This window comes from Typopeltis vanoorti, chromosome 6, assembly GCF_054136105.1.
Source record: "Typopeltis vanoorti isolate ZY-2024b chromosome 6, IOZ_Tvanoo_1.0, whole genome shotgun sequence".
NCBI classification, from domain to species: Eukaryota; Metazoa; Arthropoda; class Arachnida; order Uropygi; family Thelyphonidae; genus Typopeltis; species Typopeltis vanoorti.
The window spans coordinates 136,585,727-136,609,371 of NC_143554.1; the positions used below are offsets into that span (position 1 = coordinate 136,585,727).

Consider the following 23,645-nt stretch of genomic DNA (forward strand, 5'->3'; position numbering starts at 1 on the left):
GAGCATAATACTATATTTAAAATATATAATAGAAAAACAGAAAACTGAGAGTGGAAAAAAAAAAAAAAGAAGAAAGAAAAAATGTTTTTGTACCTCTAATTTATGTTTTGCTTTCACTTTCTGAGTTACTTGAGTAGCTTTGTGGACTAGTCCACTGAGAGACTGCACAAAATGAAGAGCTGCCACCAATTGAGCATCAGTAAGAACCCACAGGAGATCATCCAGAATTAGCACCATTCGAGAGCTAACTACACTACAGTCTGTAAACAACAAATGCAAACTGAATATACATGAAGTACATTAAGCCGACATAATGGTATTAGAAAAATTCATTATCTATTATGATACTCTCAGTCTGTCCAGGAAAATTTCTTGACATCCCTTAGATAATAATTCAGTCTATGCAAGATGCTGAGAATGCAGAAAATAAAACTCAAATGCAGAAAAAAGAAAAATAAATAAAATAAGGCTTAAGAGAAAAAACCAAACACTTTTTTTTTGTGTTGTTGTTTCATTTTAATAATAATAACTATCATTAGATGGAGCATGACTGGATGGTGAGAAGATGCAGTCTTGGCAGACAGCATAATCTATTTGGACTTTTTACACTGTTCTCCATGCAGTGACCTATTTCAAAGAAATGAATAGCTCAGTTTGAAGTAACAACAATCTCCTATTTTAAGTGCCATTCACTAGACTGGAAGTTGTGAGCCGAGGTGACACACACATTCGCTCTCCTTATCTTCATACTCTCGATCTCAATTGAAATGGTCAACTTGGATTCTTCAGCTAACTCAGCCAAATGCAATTTTGCCCAGAACTCAATAAATAAATCTACAATCTTCTTAAAGCCCTTCTTGTTAGACATTGACAAATGGAAATTTCTTAGTGTGAAACTTGCATATCAGCACAAATTTTTTTCGCAATACCACAGAATCTCTGCATTCATAAAATCACATTAGATTACAGTTTCTTTAAGCAGGGATTAGAACTGAGTTGTAAAAAGTTTATGTCTAGTATATTATTATACGGTATCTCCGTGGAGTCTGGAGACTTATGGTGGGAGACCCAAACTACTACACACACAAAACCTATCATACCTCTCTTTAAACTCATTCACTGTCAGGGAACTTGCTACTAATTCTGACAATCAATTCCAGCCATTCACCACTCTCCATGCAAAAAAATCTGGATCACACACCCCTCCAAGCCAAACCCTTACGCTACTTTCATGGATAGCACCTAGTTCTCTGACTATTTATCATATATTGAAAAATTTCCTTTTCATCAATTTATAAATTCTCTATGATATCTCAAAAGTTTCTATCATGTCCCCTCTTTTCTGCTTATTAACTATATTTCGTAGCTCACAAACCTTCAATCTATTCTCATAGCGAGCATTCCACAGACCTGTCACCAGCTTTGTAAGTCATCTCTGAATCTTATCTACCACCACCACCTGGTCCCCAAGAAACCCAGGTGACCAAATCTGCACACCGTAATCAGGATGCAGCTGAACTATAGTCTTATAAATCGTGATAATAACTTTTCTATCTTTACTTGTTAGTGTGTTTTTCAATAGCCAAGCAATCTTTTGAGCTATTTTACCAACTTTTGCAATATGCCCACCCTGTGAACTTCAACTCTCTGTCTATGGATAGCCTCTAGATCTCTGGCTATTAGTCATATATTGAATCCTGCAATCCAGTACCATCAATATGATACACCGTATGCAACCTTTTCAACCCGAAGTGCATATGCTTACATTTTGCAACATTAAATTGACAATCATTATCCTTTGCCCATAATGCCAATTAATTTAAATCATTCTGCAGGATATCTACATCTTTATCAACTATTTTCTCTCCCAGTTTTGCATCATCAACAAACAACTGAATATCCCTCTTAATATTTCCCTATACATACAAATATAGAGAAAGATTCAAAGTTCTGTAATAGAGCCACTAATCTTTAATGAGTAGTGGCCCTAGTACAGAACCCTGAGGTACTCCACTAATCACCTTCATTCTCCTAGATTCCACCCCACCATATATTACTCTCTGGTTGTCTGTCAGCACCCCATCTCCGAATCCATGCAACCAGCTTCACATCCATTCTCATTTGTCCCAACTTTTGTAATACTGTTCTAAAAATCAAGATGTAAGTAAGAATTCATTATGACATATTATTAACGGAATCACTTAAGTTAATTTAAATGTCTTTATTTGTAAAATAGAGTCTCTGTAGCTCAGTTGGTATAGACAAAGCCCTTTGTTCGGAAGTGGGGTTCGACTCCCACCCAAGATGTGAAAAACCTTTATCTGGTCTCTTTTTGCTAAAGGTGAACTTGGGATTTTCATCCTTCAGAACAGGCAAACCGCCCCGTGAACACACGGTTACAGTCACGAATACTTCTTGCTGGGCACAAGTATTTATGACTGTAACTATGCAAATTGTACACATATACTCCTGGTGGTTTGAATGAGAAGTTTTGGAGGGCAACTTGAGATGTTTATCAAGAAGAAAGCCAGTTTTATGCCTTGTTGGCAAAATATCTTTGAGAGTGTATCCATGATGGATCATGTGTAAGGAGTGACGTCACTCCTCTATATTTCTGTCCATCTGTTTGTCTAGAGACAAACAAATGGACAATTTTTATAGAAACATTTTATTTTGGCAAGGATGAGACTGAGGTGTTTGAGTTCTTGACTTATTTTATCCAAAGAGCTGTAAATATTATATGCCTTCTCTCATAGGATATTTATGATACCAAGTTTTTGAGATGGATGGTGGTGGGAGAAAGTTCCTATGTATGTACATTGATTTTCTGTAAATGAATACCTAACTTTATTCTATTCAGAGACCTTCAGAACAGTATCTAAAAAAAAAAATAAATAAAAAATAATAAAGAAAATAAAAAAGAAAATAATAATAAAAGCTGTGGTTTCGTATTTAGACAGTTAACTTTATTTTATGAGGAGAATAAATGTTAAGATGACCAAAAAAGTCCTGTAATTGTTCTGTCAAGCCAGACCTAAGTATGTAACCAGCACAGCCAATGTACAAACATGGGCTTTATTACGGGAAGGTCATGTTTTAGCAATTTGCTCACATTCTATAATAATGTTACCATTTGGGAATCGAAGCATTGCTGTCTTGGTTGCATGCCTGATGGGCTGTGCCCTGACTGGTCCGAGACAGTCAGAGCACAGCTTTATCGCAAATGCGGCAGTGAGAGGCCTCCACGTGGCATTCCTGGACACCTTGAGGTGACCAACTGGCTCACCACGCTATTCCTCCCTACCTGGGTTAGCACTCCTGGTAGGCTTTTGTTTTCTCGCTAGCACAAATTCTACTGATGAGAACGGCTCTGGCTTGATTGGTTGGAGTTAGGAAACTTTTCTTAAGAGTATATCCCGAGGTCCAAGACTTGTTTGATGGCATATCGCTCACCCATTCCAGCAGCGTCCTGAAGAAAAGGAAGGATCATCATCATAATGATTGTGGACATTCTGTACCTGCTAGACAGACAACAACATTCCAGTGGTCTGCCAGTTCTGGCATTGATATATTTTGTCTGCCCCGACTGCACTCGTGCGTTTTCCACCGCAGTAGGCCTCGGAGTACATCGCACCGATAAACATCCTGTTGAGGTGACTGCTGCTATCCGCACTGAGCACGTTAAAGTGTGTTGGACTGCTGAAGAGAAAAAGATTCTAGCCACTCATGAGATCCAGTTGTTGGCTACAGGCATAAAGAACATTAATGAGGCCTTGGCTATGGTGTTTCAACACAGATCGTTAGATGCCATCAAAAGCCACAGAAGAAAGATCAGTTACAAGAGGCTGGTTCAGGAACTGACCGAATATCCGTCTCAGGAAGGGATGGGTAATATCTCTGTACCTCCCACCCCTTCAGCTTCTTCTTTTATCCATCAATACCATAGGTTTTCCTTGGTTGGAAATCAAAGCCTCCTTTGATTCCTCTGGGAATATCAAAGGAGGCTTTGATTCCCAGATTGGCATATTCCCTGGGACAAGCCTCCTCTTTCCGAGTTCAGCCATACTCTCTTCAAGAAATTATCAGTGCCCATTTGATGGGACAGGATGTTGAAGATCAACTGAATCGCTACCTTCAGAAGGAATTCTCTCAACACTGGATGCCTCATCATTATTGGCCTGTACATTCAAAAGATTTAGAGGATGAGGAGAGGGGAGGGGTTACTGCTCATCAATTCTGATGAGCAGTAACCAGGGAAATATTTCTAGAAAATGCAAAAAGTGAATACCCGAAAGAAAGTGGTCTGGTTGGCAAATATAATTAATAATAATAATAATAATAAACTGTTCTCTTTTCTAAATAATGAGTGAAGGATTTTTATGAACTCTTAGGTAAGAGCAGTATTCAAATAGGCATGAATTTGTGATTTAGAGAGTTCATAAAAATCCTTCACTCATTATTCAGAAAAGAGGAGAGTTTTTATTTATTATTAATTGCAATTGCCAACCAGGGAAATTAATTTATTAAAGATAAAGTAATGTTGTAAGCAAATATTTGTAACATGCTTATATCAAGAGTTATGCCAAGAAGAGAAATTTCACCTTCTCCAGTGAAATGAGTGTTATCAAAAGTTAAGACAAGAAATATAGTAATCATTTAGTAGTCTTCTGTTGTTAGGAAAAAAAAAAAAAAAAAAACACTTTTCCTAGCATAGAAGTTGTTAACACAGTTGGAATACAATCAAATGAAGAATGGTTTGAAGAGCAGAATTTAGGGTTGTTAAAGATCATATTCTAAAAGTTTGAATCATTTGTGTAGTACAAGGTTTGAGAAAGAAGATTACAGTATTATCAGCAAAACTTTTGCAGAAAGTTATTGATATACAGACACAAAAAAGTGAAAGAACAGGGTATTAGCTTAAAAGTTTGAGAATAAAGATTCATTCACAACATACATTATGCATGACCATACAGTAAGTCACCAAATCCACTGGAAGAAGTTGGAAGACATGATGGTAGTTTATTAAACAGGCATTTGTGCCACATACAAGCATGTGTCTCAGGAATATCAAGAGCAACCACCTGAAATTCCCCAAACTTTTAAGATGGCAATTGTCCAAATATGGTTGGAACAACCAAGAAGACCTTACCCCTTGATCTACAGTGGCAGAATACATACTGGCAATCATTTATTAGTTGAGAGGTTTTCAGATAGAACAAAAGTTGGATATGAATGGATTTCTCCACTTCTGAGCAATAATCATCAAGTAAAGGAGTGGTGACAGGATTCAACCAAACATGAAAATAAATTTCTTGAATGGAAGGTAATTTCAAGTAGTGATTGCCTTCAGCCAAGAAGTTTATTTTTATATGTGGTTGAATGGTGTGGGAAAACTTCAAAATGGGAATTTGGACAATGCAACTGATTTGTGTCTATGGTCCAACAGAAAGTTCTCCCAGAGAAGAAGTGGAAGATTTTTTTAAATCAGAGAAAGCATTGGATATAAATAGAAAATGAAAAACTTGTCTCTAAACAGCAAGGTAGGAAACGAAACCAAGGCATATAGAAATGTTTTGGGAAAAATTTGAAGAAAATAACAAAGCTAATAATAATATTCTGTAACTGTGGGATTTCTGGTCTTGACATGGACTAGTCATTTGGTCGAGAAGAAGGAACTACATTACATTCATATGGAGAGAAGAGAAATAAGAAAAGCTTCAATGACTATGTAACTGCTCATAATATCTTCATGCTGCTTCGGAATGCAAGAGTATACAGAGGATTTGAAACTGAAAGGATCATCACTTAGTTTTAAGTAGAATAAAAATGAATATCACACTAAAAAGAACAATATATAAGAGTTATAAAAAGAATTAAACTTCAGCTGCTTTTAGAGGTGAACTGTAGACTCACTTATATGACCATAACCTAAAAAACAAAAATAAATAAAAAGAGTTCAAAAACAAGAAACAAATCTTGGAGTCTCAGTGGAAAACTCCGAAGAAATTAACGATTGATTCAGCTAGTGAGGGATGTAGCGGTGAAGCTGTCAGTAAGGACAGAAAAATAACTCCATGGTGGACAAAAGAAGTTAAAAAAGCAGTACAGAAAAAGTAAAAAGCATGCTGAAAGTTCCATCTCAGTAAATTGAGAGATGGTCCAAGAGAATAATGATGGTCTGAAAAAAAATGTAAGAGAGCTAAGGTATGTTAAAATGGATAAACAAAAGTCATAGGAAGACTTCAGTAAGAATAGAGAAGAAAAATATTAGGAAGGTGGTAATATGTTCTAGAGGTTATCGAAAAACTTAATTAAAATGCTTCCATATTCATTTCACTAACATTAATATAAACATTTTTGATATACAACACCACTTAAAGACATCATATCTGATCTCTTTTTCCTAACAGAACCTGTGGCATCTTCCACAGCTCACCTCAACTGTCCCAACTACATCCTGCATGATGCAATCTGCAAAAAGGGAGGAATACATGCTTTTGTGAAATATGATATCCCTTGTCAAAGGCTATCTAACTTGGAATCTCCACTTTTCATTCTGCTCAAGATTGCCTCACTTTACAGCCTTCATTTGCTGTCTTTATTGCTCCCCTAATTATGATGCAGCTTATCACTAAAAATTGATTTCTTACAAACTAATTACTCAAATTGTGAGGTTATCCTTCTTGGGGACTTAAACATCCATAACACAAACTAGCTCCCTATTCCAACTTCACAGCTCAAACTGGAAGGAAAATGGAATCATGTGCCATCAGTCATAACCTGACACATATAGTTAATCTACCAACCAGAATACCAGACAATCCTCATCATTCTTCCAACATTCTGGGCCTTTTCTTAACTGGCTCTCCCTCCAAATATACTGTGAATGTCTGCTCTCCACCTTGGCAATTCTGACCAGAATTTTATTCAGTATTTTGTGATTGGACTGCCTCACTGGTCATTCATTACATGTCATGGCAAATGGCTTCCTCTCAAATTTCTTCACCAATGCTGGAATGCCTCAGGGTTCTGTGCTCTCACCCACACTCTTTCTCCTTTACATCAATGACATTCTTTCTCTGATTTCAAATCCTATTTACAGCTTCACAGATGACAGTATTCTTCATTCCTCTTCCTCATTTGAGAAACTCTATAGTACTCTAATGCCAGATGTCTCAAGATCGTCCATAACCAGCAACCTCAAAATTTCTCAAATAGGATAAAGACAACTTGGTAAATTTCTATGCCAAAAAACTCAAGCCTGCCTTATTACCTGCAAGAAATATCCTACCTCATCTGCTCTTAGTTTGGATAATGCTCCTCCTTTCAAGAACAACTTTCGCTTCTTGAGTTGACTGTCACTCCAGTTTATCCTAGCACAAACATATGACGTATGTAGCCTCCTTAGTCTCTAAAAACTCTAACACTCTATAAGTCTCAGATGTATTCAACCTTGGAGTATTGTTCCCACATTTGGAGTGAAGCACCCAAGACCTCCCTAAGAATTCTTGATGTTATTCAGAAGAGGACAATTTGCTTAATAGATAAAACTTCCACTCTCCTTAAGCACTCAGAACATATACAAAGGCTAGTCTATCTCTACTTAGGGAGCAAATACAAAACACCCACAGGATACTTAGAATGGTCAATATGTTATGACCTTCATTTTAAGATTTCTAAGCTGTTGAGGCCTGACATCTGGCTGTTCTTAGAGTGTTCATCAGAAAATGGATTTACAATATTTAAAGGAAACAAGAAGAGTTTAATAAGGAAGTTGGATGATCTTAAAAGGAAGAAAAATCTTCAGCAACATCTGCAGACAAGGTGATCCACAACTCGCTGGATTGTACACTTTCAGAAATTGAAATCAGAATTCTAAGCAAAGGGTTTAATTTTGCATTGCTCCAGTAAAAATTCTGTATGCACAGATAATAGCAAACATTGAATTTGCCATCAAAAACTTCTGCCAGTTGAAGCTGACATCATTACAATAGAAGCCCTCCAAGGAGTAACATCTTCAAACAAGAAAAGGCAGCTCTGAAAAATTTAAAACTAAATGAAAACATAGTAAAAGCAGACAAGGGCAATGCTAGAATAATCACGAACACAGACTACAATAATAAACTGAAAGAACTGATGTCTACTTCATCAACTAATTTGCCTAAAAATACTACAGTATCAATTAAAAACAAAATAAGTCTGCTAGAAGGCATTACAAGTTGACCTACTGAAACTGTGTCCAAACAAAAAAAATTTTATCTGCACACACAAAGACTGTACAGGCTGCCCAAGATCCATAAATCTAAAGCCTGTTTCACCACATAGTGGATGCCATAAATTGTCTCACCTATAAGCTAGCAAAACACTTGGATCGAACTCAACAAACACATCAGCAAGACTTCACTTTACATAAAAAAGTGCGCGCACACACACACACGCTTTAAAAGCACTATACAAAGCCTTCAATTAGAGGAGAACAATCACTTAGTTAGCTTTGATATGTCATCCCTGTTTACAAATGTTACAATTAATGATACAGTAATTCTCCAATATAGCAGACAATATAAAAAATTAAACAAAACAGAACAAAGAGCTCCTAATCAGAGCCACTAAAGCCAGAAGTAAATTTGCAAAGGTGGTTGCTGAAGTCCATTAGGAAATAGCACTTTTTTTTATGTTGGGCCCATACAGGAGGTTGGCTAGTCAACCTATAGTACGTTAGTATACGTATATGGGTGGTGGATTGCGAAAGGAGAAACTTATTTACATTTGATTAGAACACCTGTATGTTGTATTCCTTGGGAAATACGTCAGGGGGAAGACTGTTTCACAGTACTGCAGTAGCAGGGATGAATGAGGAGGAAAAGAAACTTGTTCTGTGGGTTTCGAGGTGTACTGTGAAAGGATGTTGGGCGGCAGCTGTGTGTGTTCCAATGGGCTTAGTACAAGATGGGGGAATTATTGATGCTGTTTCAGATGAACATTTCCCATGGAAATATTTATAGAATATACAGATTGCAGACACCAAGCAGAGACTATGTGAAAGTGAGGGGAGTGAGTTGGTGAGGGATGGGTCATTTATTAGTCTAATTGCTCTCCTCTGTATTGAGTCGAGCATTTTGAGGGAGCTTTTCGGAGCCCCACTCCAGATGTGAGAGCAGTATTCGAGAGTTGGGTGGATTTGTGACTTGTATAGTGGTAAGAGCTGTTTAGAGGTGAAGTAGCATCTTGAGAGAAAAGAGAAAACCTAGTTTTTTGGAAGTTGAGGATGCAATGGTTGTGATGTGTTTATGCCAGGAGAGGCTTGATGTCAAGGTAATTCCGAGAAGAGAAATTTCATCTTGTCTGAGAATTTGAGTGTTATCGAAAACAATGATGGGGAAAAATGGTTTTTTTTTGTGAGAAATAAGCAGAACTGGGATTTACTAGCATTGAAGTTGACGAGGTTATCTGAGCACCACTGGCAGATGGCTTCAAGGTCGGAATTAAGGGCAGTGGTGGTTGATGTTCTGTGGGTTGAGGTGAGTTGTGTAGAGTAGGGTTTGTCAAATGAAAGAGAGGAATGTAATGTGCTGTCATCTGCAAAACGGTGTATTGGGTTAGAGATCAACTGAAGTAGGTCATTGATATACAGAAGGAAGAGGTCGGTGAGAGAACTGAACCTTGTGGGACCCCAGGAATTAGTTGGATGGTGAGAGGATAGGGAACTGTATACCATCACACATAGTGTGCATCCAGACAGGAAGCTGGCAATCCATCTGCAGAAGTCATGAGGCAGTCCAAATGATGGGAGTTTGCTCATTAAGCCTTTGTGCCAGACTCGGTCAAAGGCTTTGGAGATATCAAGTGGAACTACTTGGGATTCACCGAATTTCTCCATGGCGTTTGTCCAGTGATGGGTGATGTATGAGAGCAGATCTCTTGTTGAGCGGCTTTGACGGAATCCGTACTGGTGGTTGCTTAATAGCCGGGTACCTTCAAGGTAGATTAGGAGTTGAGAGTTGATGATTTTCTACATTACTTTAGATATGACTGAAGTGAGTGAGATAGGGCAGTGATGTTAGATGGCAGTGATTTGTCACCCTTTGTAGGAATGGGTTGAATATAGGCCAGTTTCCAGGTTTTGGGATATATACCAGTGGAGTAAGTGAGTGTGTACAGGTGACATAGGATAGGAGTCAGTTCCGATGCACAGACCTTCAGGATAATTGGAGGAATGCTGTCAGGGCCAGGAGACTTTTTTGTGTCTAATTTAGACAACAGGCTTGTGATGTCTTTTTGGCAAAAGGATACAGGATACATGGAGCATTGTATGTTGGGCAGTTGGAATGACTGGAGGACATTTACCACTGTCAGTTATGTGTGCATTGGAGGCAAAGTGTTGTGCCAAGGGATTAGCTTTTTCTATGGGTGATGTTGCTATTGAGCCATCTGGGTATGATAGAGGTGGGAATAGTGTAGGGAAAAAGTTTTACAGCCAATTGCCTTGGCAAGAGACCAAAAGGCACGGCTGCCATTTGGACAGGCTGCAAGCTTCCTGCTTTTGGCCGTTCATATTCTTTTGGAAGTATTGATAATTTCCTTGCATTTGTTTCGGGCTTTAGTATAGGTATTGAATGAGGATGGGGTTCTTGATTTGAGCCAGTTGTGGTATGTCTGACTTTTCATTTGTACAGCCTTGGCACATTCTTTGGAGAACCAGGGTTTAGTTAGGGGACGGCAGATCTAAGTAGTGTGGGGAATATATGTTTTCATGCCAGTGAGGATCACTTTGGTGATGCGTTCAGCAAATGTTTGCACTGGAAGACCGGAAACAATAGTCTAACCATGGAAATGAAACACAGTGGTCTTGGAGACTGTCCCATTTGGCACTGTTATAATGCCAAACTACTCTTGTGTGGGAGTGACTGTGTAAGTGTTGTTGAATGGGGGAGGAGATGAGCCCTAAGTTGTAGTCGGAATTGCCCAGGGGGTTCACTACATTCACTGCATATTTGGAGGAGGCATTAGTAACGAAGAGATCTAGGGTATTTGGGGAGTAGTTTGGGTTATCTGGTATTCTGGTCAGTTTTTGAACAAGTTGTGTGAGGTCATTAGTGACTGCAAATGTTTCAGCATCTCTGCCTGCAGGATCTGTATAACTGAGGAAAGCCAACTGGTGTTATGGACATTGAAATCAACCAGGAGGATGATTTCGCTGTTAGGAGAGTGGGACTGGAGAAAATCAACTTTTCTCCAGTCTCCCACTGGAGAAAGAGAGTTAGTTGCTCTCTGGCAGGGTATGTCAGGGTGGATATATGCACAGACGCCACCACTGGGTCGAAAGGAGTTAAATACAGTTAGGAAGGTTGAGATGAATAGTGCTGTGGGAAGGTGAGATTTGAGTTTCTGTTAAAAAGAGTAGGTGGGATTTGGTGGACTACAGGTGGTAGCGGATGCTATTAAGATTGGAGTTGAGGCCACGGATGTTGGTGAAGTGGATATGCAAGGTTCTATGGGGCATGGATTTCACTCCAAGGGTCTTGCATGTTTCCTATGCAGTGCCTGCGTACTGGTGTCCTTGGTGGATGCTAGTGGCATCACTTGATTTTTGTACAAGTTTGGATTGTTTGTAATCTATCACCCAATTGTTGTCTCCATTTTGGTGTTTTTCTTCTAGTTGTCTTCGGAGTTGGCGTCTTTGTGCTCTCTGGGCAAAGGTTAAATCAGGTTGAGCACATATGCGCGACTGGGGGGGCAAGTGTCCTTTAGCTTGTTGTTTATCGCTGTTATAAATTTGGTTGTGTTTATTGGTGAGTCGCAGGTCACTTTCATGAGACGTGGAAAGTTCATTCCATTCTTTCTTTTGTTTATGGGTCCGATAGGATAGCATTTGACGATATTTCTGGGAATGAAATTGCATTCTTCTGCAAGTTTGCCGACGTCTTCTTTTAAGGATTTACTGTTTTCCGTCGGAAAGTTCAGGATAACAGCATTGAGTTTCCTATTTTTGGCCTCGAGCGACTCGTGTACTGATGATGTGATTAGTTCACGAAGTTTGTTAGCAGCATGGGTGCATTTGCGATTGGGCGCTGGTCATTGAGCATCTCGAGCTTGGTTTCCAACTTTCTAATTTTGGAGAAGATATCGATCACAGTATTGAGCTGTTGCTCGAGGTTATTGACTCTTTTGCCTAGGTTTAGTATTTGTTTTACAGAAGGGAGGCACGTCATACAGAAGTAGGGCTGGTTTAGATCGGCAAAAAGCTTGTGCCACCGATTCATTTATTTTCGCACAGGAAATATGTAGCCAGTTGCAACAGAAATCGCACAATATACCTTTTTTCCTTTCTTTGACTTCGGTTTCACAGCTGCAGAACTTCATAATGTTATTCAGTTTGTTGGTGATCGGAGACGCTATGCTGACGAGACTCAAGGTAATCTTCTGTTGTTGGCCTTTGTTACTGCCATCTTTACTTCACACGGTAGGCATAGTGCTTTCACGTGGCTGCTTTTTAGTTGCAAAATATAGCAGATTTAATGGACTATTGGTAATTACGAGTTGTACCGAAGTAATCAGCTGCTTAGTACCTTCTGTTACTTTTCCGTTTGCTGCTTATTTTGCACAAAAAACACTTACAATTACAATAATATGTGGGAGCACAAGTTTAACATTACTTATTCGTAGGCACCACCTTTAGCAGGTTTACTTAAAGGTGTAGCAATGGGCTTCCCACTTCCACTCCCCCCCCCCCTCCTAACTGAAAACTTATACATTGAATCATTTGAATCTTTGGCACTTAATTCTGCCTTCCCCCAAACTCAAAGTATGGTTGAGATATACAGATGATGTCTTTGCAATTTGGCCGCATGACCCACAGGCTCTGTCTAATTTTGTACATTTCCTTGATAATATCCATCCTTGAATTAGTTTCACTGTGGAAAAAGAAAAAGGAGCTCTTGCTTTCTTGGATACTTTAGTTACAAGGCAAGCATATGGGGTCCCTCATTTGTTCAGTTTATGATGCCCCCCCCCACACACAGGAAGTTTGAAAATTGAGAAGATACTACATTCCACTTCACACCACTATCCTGCCCAAAAACTTGGCATTTACAAAACCTTAGCCTCCAGCACAGAGCAAATTTTGTCATCAGGACAAGTTCTGCACCTGGAACAACAGCTCTACTCACATCATTCCAACAAAATGGATACAAGAAAAAAAAACCTGGCCAAACTCCTTAAAAAGAACAACAAATCCCTCTCCCGAAACAGACGATACATACACTATATCTTTATCTACATCAAAGGCACAATAGATAAACTGAGCTCCATCCTGAAACAACACAAAATCAGAACTATATACAAATCTCTAAACAAAATTTCTACCACCCAAAACAAATTAAGGATCACCTGGATCCTCTCTCTCTCCTTCCCAGGTGTCTACAGCATCCCCTGCTAATGTGGAACTCAATATTTCGGACAGACAGGATGAACTACTATGGTCAGGAAAAAATGACTAGAATAGAGAACTAAAAACTATCTCAACATGCCATAGAGAAAGGCCACTTCATAAGATGGAAGAAAACCAGGGCTACTTTACAAATACTGGTTTAAACTGTAGGAATTGTTCCTGAAAGCAGCACAAGTTCTACAACTTGTGCTGCTTCCAGGAACAATTCTGTAGCAGTTTAATCATCTGTTCTGTAGCAGTTAACACTGGTTAACTGCTACAAAACAGATGGTATGATTTTAAATGGATTTTAGTGCAATGTCCTATCTACCCATCAGCATTAACAGGAATTGCCAAGAAAGGTCACTGTCATCCTCCACACACATGACAGTCCTTGTTATTAAGGTCATTACAGTTTGTCTTCACTGATTGTGCAGTTAAATTGTCTCTGATAATGATAGCTAAAGATAGCGAAATGTCTATAGTTTCTGTTCTAGTAGAAGTTTATGTTCCATAAACTTCTACATGAATTATAGTGAACTCTCAACACTATTCTTGTCAACTTTCTCGCTCTATCAAATAATTGAAAAGTCCAAGCCCTTAAAGCTGCATTAGCATTGATGCTACTTTAATGAAAATTTAATATAACAAGAGTTTCAAATGGTCTCTATAAATCTGCTCTAGTGAAAGTCAACTATAATTTTTGGTATGTTGAATAAGATCCTTAATGTAAGAGGTATCAATGGAAAAGCAGTGAACTGGTAGAAGAATTAGAAAAGTAAGAGGTATCAATGGAAAAGCAGTGAACTGGTAGAAGAATTAGAAAAGTGTCGTGTCACAGTTACAGTTACTGAGTAAGAAGACAAATATTTTGTTACATTCAGACAACAGTGATCAAGGAAAGATAGGTGTAGCTATAGCATTCAACACTTAATGTAAACTTCTTGAGTAGTAATTTAAGGAGAGTGATGCTGGCAAATTTTAAAATAGGAAACTGGAGACAATGAATCTTATTTATGTTCTCTTCATATTTATCTATTAATCATAAATTAATAGATAAATACGAAGAGAACAAATAAATAACAGGTGATTATTTAGTTTTGAGTAAGAAAAAACGAACATAATATTGAAAAAAAAATGTAAGGAAATTCTAAAAAGAATTAAAATTGAGAAGCTTTCAGGGATAATGGCTAGGTAACCTGTTGTAGATCAAGGGAAGCAGAATCTATATGGCTTGTCACTAATCAGATGACAGTTCTTTAGATGGCTAAGCAGCGGGAGTATAATTTGATGACTTATTCTTATCATCCTTTTTTGGAATGGGAAGAATACAGGCACTTGCTTCCATGTTGTACAGCAGATGATGTACAAGTTGGAAAGATACAAAGATGATACAAAATGAGTGATAACTCACAGCCTGGTTGGTCAAGGGGTTAGTATATCTGCTCTTCAACCAACAGATTGCAGTCCACTGTGAAAATGGATATTTGTGATTGTGTTTACTATTATTATTAAAACCAGATCTCCATGGAGACTCATAGGCAGAGGCAAACACTGTTATATACAAAACCCATCAAACCATGCTTTAAGCTCATTTAATGTATCTGCATTCACCACAATGTCAGGCAATGCATTCCACTGACAAACCACTCTCCATGCAAAGAACCTACTCCATTTGTTCCTGGTCGCACCTTCCTTATACAATTTCCAAGCATGTCCCCTTGTTCTACCAATTTCATATGGCAAATTTCTTTTGCATTAACCTGGTAACAACCCTTTACCAAGTTAAATGTCTCAATTATATTCCCTCTCTTCTTCTTACCCATAAGGCTTTGCAAACTACATTCCTCAATCTGTCCTCATATCCCAAATACCTTAGTCAGACTTTTCTGGACTCTTTCCAACATATCCTCATCACCATGAAAACCAGGAGACCAAATCTGTGCACAATAATCCACAGGAGGCCTAATCAAGGACATATACAAGTTGGAAATCTCTTTATTTCTACAAGTTAATCCTAATCACTGCACAAGTTGTGAAGTGTTCACAACTTCTGCATTTGTGACCTCTGAATTTCAGATCCTTATCCACCACCACCACTCCAAGATCTCTAATCTCCTCAACTGCCTCAAAATTTACCTGCAAATATATACTTTGCATTCCATTGTTGTCTACCAAATTTCAGAACTTTAGTTTTGACAACACTGAATTGACAGTTCAATACTGTTGCCCACTCATACAATCTATTCAAGTCCTCCGGTAAGGTAACATCTGCTTAATTCCTCATCACTCTCCCCAGTTTGCATTATCTGCAAACAATTGTATATCACCAGTTAAACCTATTCCAATATCATTAATATACAAATTAAATAGCCATTCCTCTTTCAAGATATTTCGCCCAATGCTATTTCTTTATTCCAATCTATACCACCATAATTAAAATCACCCGTAATAATCACCTTTTACTTGTCCACTAACCAAAGCTGCTTATACATTTCTTCATCACCACCCGCATAACCAATAAAACAGGTATTTGCCATTATTCAAGGAGGGAAATAGGACACATGGTTTTGAGGCAGTGTATTGTGATGTGGGGGTTGATAGTAAGAGATATTTAGTTGGATGTTGCTGTAGGCCACTACCTTACCTCAAAACCATTGCCCCTATTTCCCTCCTTCAATAATGGCAAATACCTGTTGGATTTCTGCTCAGGACATGGACTGGTTATTATTATCACCATGTTCCAACATAAAAATGTGCACAAATTCACATGGAAAGAAGAGGCAAGGAATAAGAAAAGCCTCATTGACTATGTTATTGTCAATAGTGATGTTTTCTCCCTGGTGCAGGACACCAGAGTGAACAGAGGATTTGAAATTGGAAGTGATTACTATTTAGTCTCGAGTAGGATAAAATTGAATTTCATTTTGAAAAGAACATATAAGAAACTTTTAAAGCGAATAAAAGTTGAGAAGCTCTCAGATGTGAACTGTAGACTAAAATACACAAAGATTATTGAAGAAAAAATGAAAGAGCTTGAGAACAGGAACCAAACCTTGGAGATTCAGTGGTAAGCCTTGAAGAAAACCCTGATTGATTCAGCCAGAGAGGCATGTGGTGAAGTTTTCTGCAAGGATAGAAAAATTATAACTCCATGGTGGACACAGGAAGTTAAAGAGGCAGTGAAGGAAAAGAAGAAAACATATCAAAAGTTCCTGTCAAATAAGTCAGCTTGTGCTCTTAGAGACAAACGTAAGAAAGCTAAACACTGTGTAAAACTAGCTAAATAAAAGTCACGGGAAGACTTCGGTAAGAACAAAAAAAAAAATGTCAAGAAGGTGGCAAGATATTCTTGAGGTTGTTGAAGAAGCTCAGAAACGGAGGAAAGAGTGTTGTAAAAGGAATTAGAAATGATAAAGGTGACATGAAAACTGGAGAAAAAAGATATCCTTGAAGTATAGAGTAATTACTTCAAAAAATTGCTAAATGAAACAAGCAGTGATAGCACAGTGATAAAAAACACTCAACAGGCATACAGTCAGGAATACATATCCATACTTGAAGTAGAAAAAGCCATCAAAGGCTTGAAATGTGTAAAGGCAGTTGGAGTAGATGATATCAAACCAGAAATGCTCAAGTATGGAGGTATAAAAGTCTTACAGTGGCTGCACTGCATAGTTCAAAAGGCCTGGTCAGAGGGACAAATTCCTGATGATTGGAGTAGAGCTCTCATAGTACCCATATATAAAAAGGGAAATAAAACTGAATGTGAGAATTACAGATGTATTTCCCTACTGAGTGTTCCTGGCAAGATCTATGCAAGTATACTTGAGAAACGGTTGAGAAGAATTGTGGAAGAAAAGCTTGGTGAAGAACAAGCTGGATTCAGGCCAAATAGAGGCTGTCAGGATCAGGTCTTCACTTTACGACAAATAGTCGAGAAAGCATGGGAATATAACAGAGATCTGTATTTAAGTTTTGCAGATCTGGAAAATGCATATGACAAGGTGCCAAGAGAGAAGTTATTCAAAACACTATTATATGGTGTGAATGGGGCATTATATCAAGCAATACTTAGTCTTTATTTGAGTTGTAAGTCAGCAGTTAGAACTGAAGGAAGTACAAGAAGATGTTTTGATGTTAAATCTGGTGTCAGACAAGTATGCACATTATCCCTTGTGTTATTTATTATCTATGTGGATCACATTATGAAGGAAAGTGGTATTAAACCTGATATGAAAATGAGATGTTAATGTCAGCTCTTTGCTTTATGCAGACAATGTTATACTTCTAAATAAATCTGCTACAAGTCTGCAAGATTCTCTGACTAAATTGAATAACTGTTGTAACAGATATGATATGAAGGTCAGCAATAACAAGATAAAGATAATGAAAATAGGCAGAAGCATTGAAAATGTCAAATGCATTGTGAATGGAGAACCTGTGGAACAAGCGAAACATTTCAACTACTTAGGCATGATTTTTAGTGAAGATGGTAAATTAAATATGGAAATAGACAACAGAATCAACAAAGCTGGCATGGTAGGAACTCAACTGAATAAATTCATATGGAATAAGAGAGAAATTAGTCAGAAGTAAAACACTTGACCAAAGACTAGAGACAGCAGATATGAGAGTCCTGAGAAAGATTAGGGGCAGAAAAGATGGAAGCAATTGCAATATCATATTAAAAACGAGGATATAAGGAAAGAACTTGAACTTGTCAGCATCCAGGAATGCATTAGCAGAGCTAATCTCAGGTAGTATGGTCACTTAAACAGAATGAGTGAGGAAAGATTACCAAAACAAGTGTTCTCTGCAAGTTTGGCAGGAAAATGACCTAGAGGACGATCAAGATATAGGTGAATTGATACAGTAAAAAATGCCTTAGAAGACAGAAATATAAGATCTGATAATGTTGGATCTTGACAAGTAACAGATTGATTTGGAGGAAAATTGCAGATAGGAAGATAGTAATGATGTAATATCATGTAGTACTATTGCCCCTTGAGGGTACAAGGCAGGAATTTGATGATGATGATGATGTCTACCTTATGTGGACATAATTCCTCTGTTATCATCAACAGCACTTACCCTCCCTCCTTCTCCTTTCTGTCATCATGAAAAACACCGTATCCTTTCCATTTCTATTCTATTTTCGTGGGAGAAGAATTTCATTGTCAGTGTGAAATGTTCATCCCTGCTTATGGAGGTGTGACATGCTCTTTTTCTAGAGCCTTATCGCTAACCAAAGCTTGGTTAGTTATAAGGTGCCGTGGTGTTAGTGGAGCACAAGACTTGACATTTTTCAGATTCTGTAAAAAAATTAATTTAAAAAAAAACTGCTTAGCCCCACTTAGTGCTAATGTAATACAGGTACATTAGTGAAACAGGTACAGTTTTTGGTGTCAGGCTATTCAAGATTGTTCTGATTTCTCCCTGATGTAAGACTAGAGGAGGCACAGAGTGAGATGCTCTTGGTATTGCACCATGGTTATCTAAGCTGGAGTTGGAGAAAAGGAATGATGAAGTGAGTGCATAGAAGGGTAAACTTTTTTGAGAATTAAAGATTCTCAGAATATAAGAAATTTCATACTTTCATGTTCTGAAAATAAGAAGTTCATGTTCCAAAAAGTTAAGTTAAAGAGCATAGCATTCTATATAAAGGATAAATGACCACTTTTTCAATAAGTAGGCAAACCGACATGTGATAGTCTCTTAGAAGATTTTTCTTTAAATGACTAATTTGAAATTATTATAAATTAGAACAAAAAGAAACACTACTCAATAATCTAGAATGTTTCTTACCAACTAGTTTCTTTTTGATTGTAATTTTGCAACAAGCTTGGTTAGTGATAAGGCGCAATGGTGTCAGTGGAACACAAGACTTGACATTATCATTTTCTCTAGATTTGGCTTCAATCCGAAGAACTTGCCATTCAAGCCTCTTGAATAACAAAACTTCTCCACGTTCTGGATCCTTTATTCTTGACAATCGCAAATCACGTTTTTTCCAATCAGGGCTGTAGCTTTCCAGAACTATTCGGGACAACTGTAACAAATGGTGTAAGCAATATTTTTCTTTTATTATTATTAATTTAATATTAAGCTCAGATGTTGGAATTAACTTTTGAAAGGCTATTTCTAAAGAAACATTACTGAAGACTGGCACAAACCTAATAGTTTACCTGAAATGATGCCTGAAAGGCTGGAGAACGGAAATTAATTAGAACTGAATTCACTACAACAGTCATACCATCTATTACACGATCTGAGAATCCATACTTTCCTCCAGAACTAGAGTAAATAAATTAAAGAACAAAAAAATATATATTTTTTAACTCCAATCTCTTTACAAAATATTTTTAACAATGATATTTTTAATCTGAAATATTATGAAAGTATTACTAATATATATATATATATAAATCTTGTATTACTTTTATTACATTAGAAATGTAACAATTCCCTTAGACCAGTGGTGATGAACCTATGGCATGCCGGAAAATTTTGCTGGAACGTCAATGATTTACATATGATATCCTTTTATACACTTATAAATTATTCCACCTTTTTTTTTTTTAATTGTTACAATACATACAAATTAAATTTTGTTTTACAGGAGAGAGCAGCTATGAAGACATGAATTTGATTGGTGCGGTATTAACAAAAGATCACACGACCCAAAGACAAATGGAACCGACAATTTTTGAGTCGAAATGTTAATTCTCTTCAACCGAATTCCATAACATCTGCAACTGTCATAACAACATTCACTATATATTTCTTAGTTTTAAAACATTCATGATCAGGTGTCGTTTATCGTTCCAACAGAACTTCTCATTACCGGCGGGCTCAACTCACACAAAGTTTCGACCCTCGGTTGATTTTTATTGCTGCTTGTTTGCGTTGGAGCTGGAAGAGTAACTCACACAAGCATTATATGGCATGTTTCAATTCGTGATAGAATTTTATTTGAAGTTAGCCTTTGTGATCTGTCATAATGACATCAAGAATTTCAAATGTAATAAACAAACACATTTCATTTAATTGAAAAATTGGACAATAGTTTTAGTTAGATACTGTGTTTCCGGTGCAACATATGGTTTTGCTTGCCTATACAGTGTAGTTTCTGTGAGAGAGATACATGTGATTCATTAGTTAGTGCCATTTTTATTCCAGCTGTCTCTAATTGCACTATTTGTTGAGAAATATATTACACAGACTGCAAAAGCCTCTGTATCTTATTCAGGGATACAATAAAACTATTTTTTTTCTTCTTGCATCTACAGTATATAATGGCTGTTGGGAGGGCGTGCTGTTTTTTGTGTGGGATGTATATATGCAAAACCTTTAAATGTCTTTTTTCGTAAAGTGAAATCAGGGGTGCCAGTTATACACGAGGGCAAGTTATATTTGATGGTAAGCGTTCGCTGACAAGTCGACATCCTTCTGCTGCTTCCCCTGCTCCGCTGACTTCTATGGTGAGTTACAATGCTTAAATATTTTTCTCACTACCGTTTTTTTTTTCACACCAACATCATTAAAATCAATTTAATAATACAATAATCAATTTTATACTGAATAATATTATAATTTTTGGTGATCAGAATGGGATATGTCAATGAAACTTACCAGAAGTTAATTTAACGATGTTGGCCTGAGGAAACTACAATATTGTAGCATTAGCCCTGTGATTGATAACTAATTTAAATGCGTACTTTTATATCTGTCAACATGCTACATCGTATACATTAAGTGCATTAATACTCTTTATGATTATGCCATAATTAATTATTAATACTCATTTACTAAAATAAACAGCCAAAAGGCTTCACATCGGTGATCCAAAGTTATATAAATTAAGTGGATAATAAATCCAACATTATTTCAAAGCCAACTACAGAAACTATAGATGTTTCATGCAAATTTGACCAGAGATCTTATGGGAATACACTCGCCGCCATACTACAAGTTGCCCTAGCCGCTAGAGCAACTGGTAGTATGGCGGCGAGTGTATTCCCATAAGTTCGCTGGTCAAATTTCCCATGAAAATTCTATAGTTACTGTAGTCGGCTTTGAAATAATGTTGGATTTAATATCCACTTCATTTATATAATATTAATACTTACGTTAGTTTAGCAAAATTACCAATTTTAAATCATGACGTTATTTCCAATACCCTCCGATATTTTCCAAATACAAAAAAATTCCTTGCAGATCTAGAATTCCATGAAAAAACAGATCAAGTTAAATTGACAAAAGAGTTTTCTACAGTTATTCAATCGATAGTCAACGAATTTTCTTCAAGATTTACACAGTTCAGGCAATTTGCAGAGACATCAAAATTTATTTTGCATCTGGACACAACATCAACAGATAAACTCAATTTGGAGATTTGAGTGGCTGAATTTGGAAGATATAGAAATGCAACTAATCGATTTTCAATCTAGTTCTATATGGAAACAAAAGTTTGTCGATTTGAGAAATGACTTGGAAATAATGGAAAATTATCGATTATTGGGCACAATTAAAAAGAATGCATAAGAGAAAATATTGAGAACTTGGAATGCCATTCCGGAAACCTTTCGTTGTTTAAAAAAACTAGCGATGGCTATATTATCAATTTTCTCCTCTACTCCTTGTGACTCATTATTTTTCAAAATGAATTTTATAAAAGACAGTTTACGAAATAGAATGACTGATGAATCTAGTTCCATGTGTGTATTACTAAAAGTAACAAAATATGAACCTGATATAAAGCATTTGGCATCTAATGTACAACAGCAAAAATCTCATTAATAAATTGATATATATTGATAAATTAATAAATTGATAATAGGTTGATATTGATTTGTATACGACAATGTGTATGTCAAATTATGAGTTCATTTTTATGAAATTCTACGATTAATTTTTAAACTTGTCTAAATAAAATTCTACGATTAATTTCGTATTAATTAATGCTAATTAATTAGTGTTGTATTAATTAGTTATTTGATTTGTAAATTTTTGGCAGCCGCCGGCACGTCAGCAACTCGATTTGTAAACTTTTGGCACTCGGACATAAAAAGGTTCTCCAACACTACCTTAGACTATAACCTAGAATTTGAGAATCCCTTATACTATAACCTATCAGTAGGTTACACATAAGAGGATCATCAAAAAAATACAAAAAATATTGAAACCAGTAAACCACAACCTTCCCCCCCCCCCCTCACAACAAGGATTACTCTAAATCCATCACCATACCCTACATCCGAGGCACCTCGGAAAAAATCACAAAAATCTAAAAAAAACATAACTTAACTTCTTGTTAGAGACCATATAAAAAATTGGCATCCCTTATCTGCTCTACTAAAGACCAACCTCCCCGCCTTGACCTACCTAGTGCATACCAGGTCCCTTGCAGCTGTAAGCTGTCCTACTTTGGCCAAACAGGCAGGAGAGCAAATATCAGAATTTGAGAACACAAGGACTACATCCGGTTTCACCAATACAGCCACTCTGGTCTTGCTGACCATGTGCTGGATACCTGCCATAGAATACGGTGGAAGAAAGCCAGGATAATGGGGGCAGAGAGTGCTGGACCTAGTAATTGCAACTGAGAATGTGGCTGTAACGAACATGACCTTGTTGCCACCAATTGGTGAGAGTGACCATAAGGTCATGACTTGGGAGGTGGCTAAAGGAGTCGAATTTACAATTAAGACAGGGTATATGTGGAATTACCGGGCTGGTAAGTATGACAAGCTTAGGTGTGTGCTTGGCTCAATGCCATGGCATGTAAAACTGCAAGGGCTGGATGTTGATGGTGCATGGGAGGTGGTCAAGAACTGTTTGCAGGAGGCAATGGTTGACTGTATACCAAGAGTCCGAATAATAAATCAGGTAGGGGTTAAATGGATGAATAACACTATTAAGCTTGAGCTGCAAAAAAAGAAACAATTGTGGAGGGAATTTAAGGAGAAGGGTGACCATCAGGTGCATGAACAGTATAAAGCTCAGGCCAGGATGGTAACAAGGGTGGTAAGAAAAGCAAAAGCAGATTACGAAAGGAAATTGGCCATGCAGGCTAAAGAGAATCCCAAACAGTTTTTTCAATATGTTGCAAGTAAAAGGAAAAATGCTCATGGTAGAATGATCTTAAAAAATGCTGAGGGTAGGGAGGTAACTGAATCAGTCGATGTTGTGGAATTACTGAGCGAACACTTTG

General features: G+C 37.2%; 1 protein-coding gene across 1 annotated transcript in view; it reads right to left on the reverse strand.

The window, feature by feature from the left end:
- Positions 1 to 23,645, reverse strand: part of LOC150105975 (bridge-like lipid transfer protein family member 3B) — a 315,418-nt gene that overhangs the window by 191,880 nt on the left and 99,893 nt on the right. The window contains exons 5-7 of the mRNA XM_090393732.1: positions 19,618 to 19,726; positions 19,238 to 19,481; positions 94 to 260 (exon numbers count right to left, since the gene is read on the reverse strand). Coding sequence (XP_090249858.1) covers positions 94 to 260; positions 19,238 to 19,481; positions 19,618 to 19,726 — 520 coding nt within the window. The remainder of the gene's footprint in view (positions 1 to 93; positions 261 to 19,237; positions 19,482 to 19,617; positions 19,727 to 23,645) is intronic.